Raw genomic sequence first — 13461 nt, forward strand, 5'->3', positions numbered from 1 at the left:
GCACGGTGGTTCATTTTTCATTTGCTGAGCATCCAGAGTCGGATGCACTCAAGCCCATTCCCGCCAAGTGATGATAAAAACAAAAAGATCATGTCAGGCATTGTAGTGTGAATTTTTCACAAGTGAACGAAGAGGTATTTCAAAATAATGATTTTATTATCTGAAAAGAATGACGATTTGTCATTATTTTAAGATACTGACTCTTTATTTTGACAACGATTGTTGTTACAATGACTTTCAGAAAAAAGAATGTCATGATATTGCCAGGAATGTTTCACGTGAACTGTTTAAAAAGTAAATTTAAACGTTTTATTGGTTTTACTGTCTGGCAGGGAGATCCAACAAATGTAACCTCGACAAACGAATTGCATCTTAAAAGTTTCTGAGTCATGATAGTCAGTGAGTCCCTAAAGAGAAACTGGGATCAGTACAGTCGGTCAAGAGAGCAACTGAGAGTGTATCCTCCAGCCAGTGACTGTATTGTGAAACCTGGCTTGATTTCTTTATTTACTCCCCAGCTCCTTTGACTTTGCCTTCGATTTGGCTCGTCTTTCCAGTAAAGAGAAGATTCCTGAGATCCACCTCAAACACGCCATATACCTGGAAGATGAGGTAAATCTGCTGCATACAGTAACCTATCTGCTGTCCATACTGTACCTCCATGGGATACGCATTACCAAAACCGGTGTTTTTGTTTTTTCTCCCACCTCCACACACCACATTATCTTGAAAAGCCTATTACCTCCTTCTGCAAAACTGGCTAGTTGCTGCAGTGCCTATTTTTGTTATCTTTATAGTTCTGTCCTTAGGGGGGGGGGGGATTATGAGACATGCAAAAGGTCCCACCGCCTCATTCAGACTTTGTAGTTATTTCGACTCTTTATGTTGTTATAGTCGTTGCACATCTCTGCGTGGTTTTGTGTCTCTCCCTGGTAATTTTGTGTCACTTTGTAGTTGTTATGTATTTTATGTAGTTATTTTTCGTCTTATTTTTCGTCTTTCCACCAAATTCAACAAGATACATTTCATAACATCCAACATACGTTCTCATTGTAGTGATGATGATTGTAAATGTAATTTCTGCTTATACTCCCTATCACTAACCATGCTCTGGACTGCATGTGAAGAACAGTAGGTAGTGCTTACTTCTGATATTTCTGATCGTCTTCCAGGACAAGTTTCCGGAGGCCGAGGTTGAGTTCATCAAAGCAGGAAAACCCAAAGAAGCCGTGCTCATGTGAGTACATGTATCTCTGTGTTACTGTCAGCTGATCAAGAACTGTTAGAATTAGTGGCAGATTTATCCCTTCTTGCAGATCAGTGGTGCAATGTAACAAAGTACATTTATTCATACTTTAATTTTGCTTTATACTACATATTAGAGGGCAATATTACACGTTGTATGTTCCATTTCTGCACATAGGATTTCAACTACTTCAAAAACGTCTGTTCTTTTATATATATATATTTTGCCGTGTTTGTGTTTGTGCATGTGAACTGCTCCAGGTATGTCCACAACAAGGACTGGGCCAGTGCGCAGCGGGTGGCTGAGGGCCACGATCCAGACACTGTCTCTGAGATCCTGGTCGGCCAAGCCAAGTTCTGCTTTGAACAGAAAGATTTCCAGAAGGCTGAAGCCTTCCTGCTCCGAGCCCAGAGACCCGAACTCGCTGTTAAATATTACAAGGTAGCTGGCTTCAGAATAAAAACAAATTCAAAAAAAGAGTTGTAAAATGTTGTAAGGAAATAGAATTTCTTACTCATAGACTTTAACCATCCAGCTTTTGGTCAGTTATTCTTTTTATTGATTCCATATTTATCAGGGTGCGGACTTGTGGAGCGATGCCATGCGGATCTGTAAGGAGTATCTCCCCAACAAGCTCTCCATGCTCCAAGAGGAGTACGAGCAGGAGACCTCCAAGAAGGGAATCCGGTGAGATTTAGAGCAAGAAATAGAAGAAATCAATGGGCCTCATTGCCATTTACTTCCTCGTAGTCCAGGGAGCCAAAAACTGTAAGAAACAACTGAAAAATCACTGAAGCCATAGCTGTAGTAGTTACAACATTAGCAACAGCAGATACCAAAAGCCTTGTTAACAGGACTTGTAATTATAGAGAGGTGGTTTAGTATTTGTAGGACATTATTTCAGGAGCTCATATTAGATATTGTTGACCTTTCATGTCGTTATGTTGGTAAGAAACCTCTTCAAAGCCAGAGGGAAACCACAAACCCCACTATGAACATTTCACAGGCTCCCCCCATAGTATAATCTATGCACAAAGAGTCAGTTTGATGCTTTATTAAAACACAGCTCATGTGTTATCCCACATCGGGAGTACCAACGAGGAATAGCTCGTTAGCCAGCGGACCAGCAGCGCGCAGCCCTCGTCCTCCCGTCGCTTCTCCCTCTTTAATGACTTGTGGGAGGAAACATCAAAAGTTACCAATGGAAACGAGCGAGGAAGTGAGAAAACACTGAATTATTGCTGCAGAGTTTACAGCTCGGGCTCCAGATAAGTGCAAGGCTTCACAGGCATCTGCAAAGCATGAATTGTTGTTTGATGCCTTTTATAAGAAATGTAATAAAAGTAAGGCCGAGAAAAAGAGAGGGATGACGAACACGAAACAAGGGGGGGAGGGGGATAGATATCCTTCATGATTCAAAAGGGTGAACTGTGGATATTATTTCTGTGAGTCTGCTCTCTTTAAAAGAGTGTTCTGTTAAATAACAAATATTCTGCCTTGTAGCTACAGCGGGAACGCTAAAAAGAGCCTGTTTCTTGTGGGGAAACATTGGAATTGTGAATGACAGAATTGACCTGATTGATCTGAGAGGTATCGAATGTTCATTCATCATCATCTTCTATTTTCCTTCGTCTTCCTTGCGAGTTGCACTCAAATCACGGAAGAGGCGATTCTCTGTTTCGCTGTGTGCAAATATCAGAGCAGTGAAATGTAATGTTACAGTCTGTGAGGGCCCCGTTTCATTCTCTTGGGCGGCACCGATGGCCATGAGTTGTAATTGAAGGTGCTTAGGTAGAACATTTCACGGGTTCGGGAGGGCGGGTTGAAAAAGTGACAGAGCAGCGATAGCCGTCGGCTTAATCACTTCTTTGTTACCTCATTCTGTAATGTATAAAAATATTCACGATTACTACTTTAAGTCAAAGCAAGAGGCCTTTTTTGTCGCTAATTGGCCCAAATATCAAGAGTCTATCATTCAGAGATTCTAATATGTTTAATAATGCATCGTTGCTTATTTGCCGGTAATTTGAATCTGAAAAGTGAACCTCGAATGGAATGCATTCGTTTGTGACTCTGTGTGTTTGTTTGTTGGTTCAGGGGAGTGGAGGGCCTGCTGGAACAGGCCAGGGAGTGGGAGCAGTCAGGTGAACACTCCCGGGCCGTGGAGTGTTACCTGAAGGTGAAGGACGACGCCAACACTGCCCTGATGCAGAAGTGCTGGATGAAGGTAAAGGGTCCAGTCAGCACAAATACAGTTCCCCTTACTGGCCTATAGGGCTGAGCATTAATCGGTAAATACTTTGAGAATCGGTTAATAGTTTAAGACAGTGGTGCCAAACCTGAAGGTAAATCTGTGGGGTCGTCAAATATTTCACAGCACAAGAGAAAAACATATAAACCACTGAAAATGATATTATGTATGGACAAATAGCTTCAATTTAAAGGGCCACAAGCCAAAAATGTTGTGCAGCATCGGTTTAGGTTATGTATCACGCACCCCTTATCAACCATTTTCTGGATTATTTGATGCTCTTTCCTCTGTTTTATAATATATTGTTAACTGCATATATTTGGACTGTTGGTCAGACAAAAAAATGCAATCTGAAAATGGGACATTGTGACATTTTTCATAATTGTTTGACAATTTATTGTCTCAATGATTCATTGATTGAACATAAAGAAATATTGAAAAATAAATAATTACTACCTGCAGTTCAGATTTAAAGATATCGAAAATGAAACCACAGTTCCATAGAAAAGTTATAGAAAAAAGAAAACGAATGAGTCTTAATTGTAGAAAACAATACAGGAAGTCTTTCTCTAAAATATTGTACATGGTATATATATACACCATGCTCAACACTGCTGTACTCTTTCTGCTGTGTGCAGTCAACTTCTCCATGTTTATAATGACTGCTACATCTAATCTGAGAATGCAACTTGTATTATTACATTTTTGGTTACCTCAGAATAAAATGAGGACTATAAAAAACAAAAATGTGTCCACAACAGAAGCATATGAGCATTTTAATTTCACCAATTAGCTGCTTTCATATTCAACATAGTAGCGGATGGATGATAGGACAGATGCATTATGGGAGCCAGCATGATGGTGGTGGAAGGTGAAAAGGCCACCGTGTCACCAACGATCAATAGATTCCCTTGTTGTTGACTATGTGCTATGGATATCAGAATATTGAAAAGAAGGTCATTGGCCTCATGGATCAATATTCTTTTTTTTCTCCTCATGGAGTTTGGTTAACCAGTGTGAGTAAAGGAAACAAAGATGGCGTGTGCTCGGTGTGTGTTTGGTGTCCCGGTGGGGTTTGGCGTCAACACAATCAATATGTGGCTTCCTGTGGAAAGACTGAATATGAAGATTAGATTTTATTTTTTTATGATTTTGTTTAACCAAACAAAAATTACAAACATTCGCCAGTTCCAGCTTTTCTCATTTGTTTTTTTATTATTTTAAATTTTAAATGTTTGGGTTTTTGGACCGTTGATTGTGCAGAACAAGAGCTTTGAAGTCGCCTTCTGGTCACCACTTCAGAAAACAAAAAGTAATAAGTTAAGCTGTAGAAAATCAAAATGAGAATTGTCTTTACGTACAGACACAAATGTTCAGTGGATAGATTCATCTAAAAACACAACTGAGTGATTGTTATATCATTAATAAAAATATCAGCTCTATCAGATATATTACAATAACAGCTTCTTGTCATTTTACATGTTTCTACCGTTGTACTGCAAAACCTTTAAGACATAGAAATTAGTACTTTTAATACCAATCAGAGTTAGATATCTTTTTTTCTTTTTTCGTGGTAATTGTACTACTTATTGACAAATGAAGCAGTATTAATGTAGTAGTTTTTACAGATGATACATGGTGCACATTTTACATTTGATCATGTTTACAGTCGTCTTGACATCTTATAACCCCATAATGTTAAGCAGATGCAGAGAGACACAGTACCTCAGGTTAGAATGGATATTTATTTTGCGTTTGGATTTATACTTTTGAAATACCGATATTAATCAACATACCTGTTTGTGTAAGACAAAACTAGACATACTCTGGTCAACAAAGGCCATCTTTGTGTCCTACGCGTGTGTGTGTGTGTGTGTGTGTGTGTGTGTGTGTGTGTGTGTGTGTGTGTGTGTGTGTGTGTGTGTGTGTGTGTGTGTGTGTGTGTGTGTGTGTGTGTGTGTGTGTGTGTGTGTGTGTGTGTGTGTGTGTGTGTGTGTGTGTGTGTGTGTGTGTGTGTGTGTGTGTGTGTGTGTGTGTGTGTGTGTGTGTGTGTGTGTGTGTGTGTGTGTGTGTGTGTGTGTGTGTGTGTGTGTGTGTGTGTGTGTGTGTGTCCAGGCAGCAGAGTTGTCCATCAAGTTCCTCAGCGGCGATCGAGCGGTGGAGGTGATCCAGGTGGTCGGGCCACGACTCACACAGCTGAGGAAGTACAACGCTGTGAGTGAACGCGCAAGCGCGCCTCGTTCGGATGAGTCAGTTTCAGCTTTTCAGTGTTTTCAATTTGCCCAACTTCTCTCCTGTTGTGTTGGCGGTCTCGTACTCAAGGCTGCTGAGCTCTACCTGAACATGAACCTCATCAAAGAGGCGATCGATGTCTTCATTGAGGGCGAGGAGTGGAACAAAGCCAAGAGAGTCGCCAAGGAGCTGGAGCCCAGGTTTAAAGACACAGACATGTACAGTACATCAATGGTGTAAAAGTAAGGCAAGGCAAGGCAAGTTTATTTGTATAGCACATTTCAACAACAAGGTAATTCAAAGTGCTTCACATAAAACCATTAAAAGCATCAAAACATAAGGCAAAAGAAAAGGAGATTTAAAAACAATTAAAGAAACAGTGTAAGAAATAAAATTCAGTCGTAAAAAGTAAAGGAGATTACCAAGTACATTAACTCAAGTAGTATTTACATGTTCTCCTACTTTATACTTCTACTCCACCACATTTCAGAGGCAAATATTGTACTTTTGACTCCACTGCATTTGTTAAATAAGGAAACAAAAGTGCGCAATGGTTGACGCACTTCCTTTGTGTCACGAGTGGAGCTTTCATTCTCCCAGGAGATCCCAACCTGGAGGCAGACAGAATTGCAAAGTGATGATAGAGTGCAGGGAACCAATCGAAATGGTGTCATTGTTCTATAGCCACGACATCGTGCAATCGTGTGCTTCATGATGAGAAGTTAAAGCGACAGAACGTGTGTATTGCCACTTTAAGATCAAGATCTCAGAGTACTTCTTCTGCATTCTTGTATAAAGCATATTTCTTCACAAGCACACTTGTGTGTGTATTTTCAATGCGATATCACCTCGCTTAAACGATCGTCTTAAAAAAAACCCACCTCTTAAAAATACTTGGAAATTGTCTCCGGTTGAGAACAACTGGAATGTCTTTACCCTGTGTCTCGTTCCCCTGATCTCTTTGGCAGATACGAGGACTACGTGGACCAGAAATACAAGGAGCACCTTAAGAACCAGGGCAAAGTTGACTCTGTACGTACTACACACTCTGTTACACACCGGATCCAACGAGTACGATTTTGTTGAGGAAGTATTGCCGTATTATCAGTTTAATGCTGCAAGTTTGGGCCTGATTGTGACAAAATCCACTGTCAGCAAAATAGAAGACATCCTTTACTCGCTCATCATATTGCACAGGAAATGAACCAATCTGAAATGTGTTTAAAAGAACAGAAAAGTGTGTCGTGTGTGTTGATTATTTTCAACTGTTTGTGTTTTTTTTTTATGTCTGTGCGTCTCATAGCTGGTGGGCGTGGATGTCATGGCAGCTCTGGACATGTATGCAGAGAGAGGCCAGTGGGAGAAATGTCTGGAGACAGCATCTAAACAGGTACTGAATGCACAATCGACATGACTCTTAAAGGTCAAAGCCGCCGCAGGTGAAGCTCACATTACAGACGTTGCATTTCGTTAAAATAAAGAAATGCTCTCTGTAACCAAACCTTCCTTTAAGTAGTTAAACTGGATGTATGTAAAGTTGTCCTTGAATAAAAAAACAACATCAACAGTAGTTGTCAGTGTTCCTCATCATCCCTGTCATTTTGTCAGAACTTTAAGGTCCTCCATAAGTACGTCGCTCTGTACGCTACACACCTCATCAAGGAGGCGGACGCTCCGAAGGCTCTGCAGCTCTACGTACAGCACGGAGCGCCGCCCAACCCTCAGGTACAGTACGCCCGCACATGTAGCTCCGATAGAGGGCTCCTCATGAGCTGTGTGAGAAAAACATACCTCACTAGGTATGTTTTTCTCACACTTCCTGTTTTGCAGCCTGAATATCTTAACACCTGGATTCAGTGATGTTCTGGAAACACACCTTGAGGGGTTTCTCTCGCGAAACATAAGCCTCAGTCAATGTCAGCCAGTCAAATGCTGCCAGTTCACTGTGTTTACATACAAAGTCTTCCTTTTCAGACTTTGGCTTCTTTATTAGAGCTACGGCCTCACCATCAAATGTCAGGCATCTCTGGTTTCCTGTGTACGTATCTTATGATACAAGCAAAAAGCATCAATGGAAGGTCCCACCAAGAACTTTAGTTTTTTCTACTCCCAGAACTTTAACATCTACAAGCGCCTGTTCCTGGACCTGATTAACCTCCCCGACACTGATGGACCGGAGTCTTACCGGATGTGGGCCGACCTCCGCAATTTCCTCCTGCAGCTGGTAAATGACAACAGAAGGAAAATTGCTTCCCTCCAAATTTCCGTGATGTGAATTTTCAGATTTTCTGTTCCTTTTACTGTAATTCCCCTTTTTGTGATGCCTGTGTGTGATGTGTGTGTGTGTGTGTGTGTGTGTGTGTGTGTGTGTGTGTGTGTGTGTGTGTGTGTGTGTGTGTGTGTGTGTGTGTGTGTGTGTGTGTGTGTGTGTGTGTGTGTGTGTGTGTGTGTGTGTGTGTGTGTGTGTGTGTGTGTGTGTGTGTGTGTGTGTGTGTGTGTGTGTGTGTGTGTGTGTGTGTGATTTCAGTGTGAGAACATGTCCCGGTCGGCTGAGGCCAACTCTCCAGCTCATGAAGACTTTGAGCAGATGCTGCTGATCGCTCACTACTACGCGACGCGATCCGCCGCCAAAGGAGTCGCGCAGCTGGTACGCGAACCACAGACGGCTTTATTTATTTGAAGATAATAGATTTTGGGCCTAAATTGGAGTTAAATTCACGACTGCACGATCACATTTTGATCGTAATAGTCTGCTTTCCATCTTGAATGTTTTTTTTGTTTTGTGTTGTTCGATGTATTTCTTGTGTTCGTCGTCTTGTGCGTGTTCAGGAACTGTGGGGAACGATGCATCTCACCACAAGGTTCAAAACCAACTGGTGCATGTTTATAATATTGGCAGTCTTTGTCTAAGAATGTCTTTTATGAAAAAATTTAAAACGACGAAATTCCAATATGTTGTATTGTTCCAAAACAAGCTTAAACCTCTGAACGATGCTTTATGGGTTTTAAAGCAGAGCTTAACTCTCTACTTTCTTCCTCCGCTGTTTGACAGCTGACTTGTTTTAGTGCTGATTTTTAAAATCAACAGCTTCTCTCCCTTTGCAGGCCAGTCTTCCAGCCAAGCTGTCCGTGTCTCTGCTGCGTCACACTGAGCTCGTTCCTGCAGACAAGGCTTTCTACGAGGCCGGCCTGGCCTGCAGGGTGAGTCCACCGATGAGAGAGCAACGCTAGTTCTTCCACTTCCGGATAAAGTCTCTGTGCTCTGTGCTAAATGCTCCTCTCAGTTCAGTTCTAGTGTTGGTCACGGCCTGACAATGTTCCTCCAACCTGGTTTGTCGTTTGCTCAAGTAATGTACTTGAGCACAATTTTGAGTGACTTTTACTTCACTTGAGTATTTTCATTTAATGCAACTTTATACTTCTACTCCGCTACATGACAGAGACGTGCTTTTTTACGCCACCAAATGTATCTGACATCAAGTACATCCTGCTCATAATGCTTGCATACTTCTACTGAGGTAAGGTTTTGAATGCAGGACTTTTTATTGTGGTGGAGCATTTCACCGCTGCTGAAATGAATAAATCCACTCTGCTACAATCCTATAAATGGACAAAAATTCTCAGATATCCTGCAAATTCCCTTAAAAATACTCCCCGACTTCCCATCACAAAGTTGCAAAATATATATTCACCACCTGACTGATCAGTTTTAAAAACCTCGGAATAACATGAAATATCCTTACTCCTCTGACTGACGCATGAACATGTGTACCAGATTAACTTTACGTCACTTTTTTTCCTAACCTGGCAGGCTGTTGGCTGGGAGAACATGGCCTTCATCTTCCTCAATCACTTCCTGGATCTGTGCGATGTGAGTAAAATCCTTCCCAACGTTATTAGACAGTGTGACCATGGATCAGGTTTCTGTGTTAACTGGGGCGATTTCTGTCTCCAGGCGGTGGACGAGGGGACGCTGGACGCTGTGGACCACTCCGACTTCCTGGACACCGACATTCCCTTCGAGGTTCCAGTTCCCACCAAACTCTGTGTCACCGTAAGACATCCGTCCACCACACGCACGCCGAGACATCCCACCGGGCACGCTGTGGTCAGACTCATCAATGGTGCCGCGTTATGAATCAGATCTGGGGAAAGATTGTGATCAATGGAGCTTGTACTTCGATATCTCCCGTCTCGTAGTGTAACACAGAACATACATTCATGCATGGAAAACATTTCCCTCCAAATGAGTATCAGCTGCTGTACGTCTGTGAGCACAAACCTAAGAGAGAAACGATATTCTATTCTAAAATGAATCGAAACACGTAACATATTTATGACACAACGGCCTGTGCACCTGTGGAACGTTGATTACTCCTGTTAACGAGTCATCTTCAAGTCCAAGTTTGTTCTCAGTTTAAAAATCTTACTTTATAGTCTTATTATATACATGTTTAATCATTTTTAATAACTTTGAACGACTGTTCAACATTCATCTCACACTACGTGTTTGATTAATGTTTGTGTGTGTGTGTGTGTGTGTGTGTTTGTGTGTGTGTGTTGCAGGACGCCCAGCGGGAGCAGATCCGTGACTGGGTGCTGATGGTCTCCATGGACAATCGGTTGGAGCAGGTTCTGCCTCGTGACGAGAGGAACTCGTACGAAGCCTCGCTGGTGGCCGCCAACACCGGCCTCCGCTCTCTGCCCTGTATCCTCACCGGTAACCCACACACACGCACACACACACACGCAGACACACACACACACACACACACACACACACACACACACACACATACACACACACACGCACACACGCACACACGCACGCACACACACACACACACACACACACACACACACACACACACACACACACACACACAGAGTATGGTCCCTCACTCTGTGCTGTTCCTTCCTCCAGGCTACCCGGTGCTGAGAGATAAGATGGAGTTCTCGTCCGTGGGGAAAGTAGCCGTCAAGAAAGACTGGAACAAATTCCTCGTGACCACAAAGGTGAGACACAAACAAAGTCCGCTCGTGGAATGTAACCAAGTCCGCTGACTCAAATACTGCACTTAAATTTGAGGTACTTGTACTTGACAGTCTTTTCTTTTCATGCGACTCTCTGCTTTCACTCCACCACAAATTATTTAACAGCTTCAGTTGATTTACAAAAAACACGCAAAGCGCTTATTGAGTATGATGTTTTCGGTACAAATGAAACGACATATACGCAAGTACAACTGAAACGATTCGTCTATTTTGTAATCGCGCAAGTTATTTTTCATGTCGACACATTTCACGTTTCCCGCTTCTCAAACGTGCAGATTTCCTTTTAATAATTGTAATGTGTTATTAATGTTGATGTTTTGGGCTTTTTGGTCGGACTAAATAAACATTGTGAAGGTGACACGTTGGGTTCTGGGTAATTGTGACGACATCTCTCGCTCGTTTCACAACCCAAACAATCGATAAATGGAGAAAATAATCAGCAGATTAATCCAATCTCACTACCAAAACTCATTTCACTGGGTTTCATCATCTCTATCAACATCAGCGATTTTATGTGAATCAGCAGAGTCGACTGATCTCACGTCTGCAGCAGTGGCGGCGTGTGTTGAATCCGTTTTGTCATTGGTTGTTGTTTGTGTCCATCTTCTCCATGCAGACCACTCACAGTTCAGAGTGTCAGGACGTCCTCAAGTTCATCAGCCAGTGGTGTGGCGGCCTGCCGGCGTCTGGATTCTCCTTCCAGTGACACAAACACACGCACGCACACACGCACACACACACACACACACTGCTATTTCTCGTTCTGTTACACTCTTCCATTTTTGCTGCAAGATTGCCAGAAATTTATTATTTAAAGAAAAGATGACTAGCCACCATCTAAATATTTATTCATGAAACTTTTCATATATATTTTCTGTAAATATGGCGGTCATAATGCTGTTTCAAAAACTTCTCGGCACTTCGGGGTATGTAGTCTCATGGAAGATAACTTGAAGTTATTTTCCATGAGACTACATACCTGGAAGTGCAGATGTAGAATTTAAGTCACATGTGAAGCAATTAAATCTTTTCAAAATCAGCCACATGTTCTAATATGAGAGATATGTTGTAACTGACTGTTAACTCGCGCTTAGGACGATGAACACACATTAGCTGAATTGTTTCTGTGAACACGACCTCGATTCCTTAATACTTCCTTATTTCCTGTCTGTGGTGCTCAGCTCCAAGCCCATTGGTTCCCGCTGAAGAATAAAATCGTTTCAAACGAGAGGAAATCGTGCATTTGTTGAGGACTATTTTCAGCGGCGGATTAATCCACATGTGTTGCTCTGGTATTTGGGGCAGCAGGACGGTGTATGTTGGACTGAGTCAATAAACTACAGTGTGTGTGTGTTCATGGTGATGAAGGAACATGTCACCCAGAGCAACAGTGCGGCTCATTGATGTGTTTTTAATAGTTTTTCGGCAACAAGGGAGCTCTTTTTTTCGATTTGAACAAAAGAGCTTTGAGCAGATGTTTACGATACTCTGATGTGTTCGACTGATGGTTCGAGGGACTATTTAATGTCTGCTATTTCTCTGTGTGTGTGTGCTTAAGAAGCTGGTGTCTCTGGCAATGCCTTTATTGTGTCTTTGATATGGAATGTATTTTGTTTTTGAAGTTAAATAAAAGATAGTTTTCAAGCATTTTCCCAGTGCAAGTTTTAATCCCTTTTCATTGTGTCGCGTTTGCTCATTTTGTGGTGTTTGCTCGGATGGTAACGCAGTTGTTAGTACGTCAAGAAACTTAAAGCTGCAATCTCGAAGATGTCCGTTTCGTTTACTTTGGCGACACCTATGGCGATAAATGGTAATGCAGGTTCTTCAGATCTCACTTCCCAGAGAGCACCGGTAATGTCGCCACAGACGGTTCATAATCTTGCAAATGCAACGGCTTTCAGTGGGCAACAGGCTCGATCACCTTTCTGTCACCTCATTCGGGAATAGAGATTTTCCAGATTGTGACTTTAAGTGATATTTGAAGTCTAATTTCTTTACATCAAGCCCTGTAAGAAAGGTAATGATAAATCATTCCCTCAAATCACTGATTTATTCCTCAAATGTCTTTTTATTAACTAACTTATTACATCATTTATACAGCATGTAAGCTTTTCTGTCTTTTTTGCACAGTTCAGTCACACTGTACTTTGAGCTAAACATTGTTTACCAGGTATCATTTTGGCCTGCTTACCATGGTAGTTTAGCATGTTAGCATGCTAACACCTGCTGATTGGCACTAAAAAGAAGAAAACAGCTGAGGCTGACGGGAAGGTGGTATTTGATCAAGTTAATAGACTAAATGTCCACGCTGGTTTATGGGGATGACCAATAAATGTAAACTATAGACTGCAGGTTTTTAAGACCCTTTACGGGGAAAAAAAAGATTCAGACTCAAATTCAATTTGTGTTTATTTGTGCAGTACAAATACAATGAAATAAGTCAGTACAGAAGACGACAGAAATGTGGAAATAATTGCATCTGAGTCAAACATAAAAACAGCAACAACATTCCTTTATTTATAAATTCACAAAAAATATTGTTGGGAGCTCAAACACAATCTAAAAAACTAAATGAAGCCCTGTCTTTTAAACTCACTCAGTGTGGTTGTACATACAAACACATATATAAATTATATATATATATATATACAGCCGCCTCCTTTCCCAGCAGAGGTAC

The 13461-nt window shown here is 41.6% G+C and overlaps 1 protein-coding gene across 1 annotated transcript in view; it reads left to right on the forward strand.

Moving 5' to 3' along the window:
• ift172 (intraflagellar transport 172) overlaps nucleotides 1–12422 on the forward strand; it is a 38102-nt gene extending 25680 nt beyond the window's left edge. The window contains exons 31-48 of the mRNA XM_079290231.1: nucleotides 519–612; nucleotides 1173–1237; nucleotides 1507–1687; nucleotides 1824–1933; nucleotides 3344–3473; nucleotides 5613–5711; nucleotides 5820–5929; nucleotides 6698–6761; nucleotides 7033–7119; nucleotides 7338–7454; nucleotides 7843–7953; nucleotides 8257–8376; nucleotides 8835–8930; nucleotides 9541–9600; nucleotides 9685–9783; nucleotides 10296–10449; nucleotides 10654–10745; nucleotides 11401–12422. Coding sequence (XP_079146357.1) covers nucleotides 519–612; nucleotides 1173–1237; nucleotides 1507–1687; nucleotides 1824–1933; nucleotides 3344–3473; nucleotides 5613–5711; nucleotides 5820–5929; nucleotides 6698–6761; nucleotides 7033–7119; nucleotides 7338–7454; nucleotides 7843–7953; nucleotides 8257–8376; nucleotides 8835–8930; nucleotides 9541–9600; nucleotides 9685–9783; nucleotides 10296–10449; nucleotides 10654–10745; nucleotides 11401–11490 — 1879 coding nt within the window. The 3' untranslated portion in view covers nucleotides 11491–12422. The remainder of the gene's footprint in view (nucleotides 1–518; nucleotides 613–1172; nucleotides 1238–1506; nucleotides 1688–1823; nucleotides 1934–3343; nucleotides 3474–5612; nucleotides 5712–5819; nucleotides 5930–6697; nucleotides 6762–7032; nucleotides 7120–7337; nucleotides 7455–7842; nucleotides 7954–8256; nucleotides 8377–8834; nucleotides 8931–9540; nucleotides 9601–9684; nucleotides 9784–10295; nucleotides 10450–10653; nucleotides 10746–11400) is intronic.
• Nucleotides 12423–13461: the final 1039 nt, after the last annotated feature.

Source organism: Melanostigma gelatinosum (genome assembly GCF_949748355.1).
Source record: "Melanostigma gelatinosum genome assembly, chromosome: 19".
In the NCBI taxonomy this organism is placed as follows: Eukaryota; Metazoa; Chordata; class Actinopteri; order Perciformes; family Zoarcidae; genus Melanostigma; species Melanostigma gelatinosum.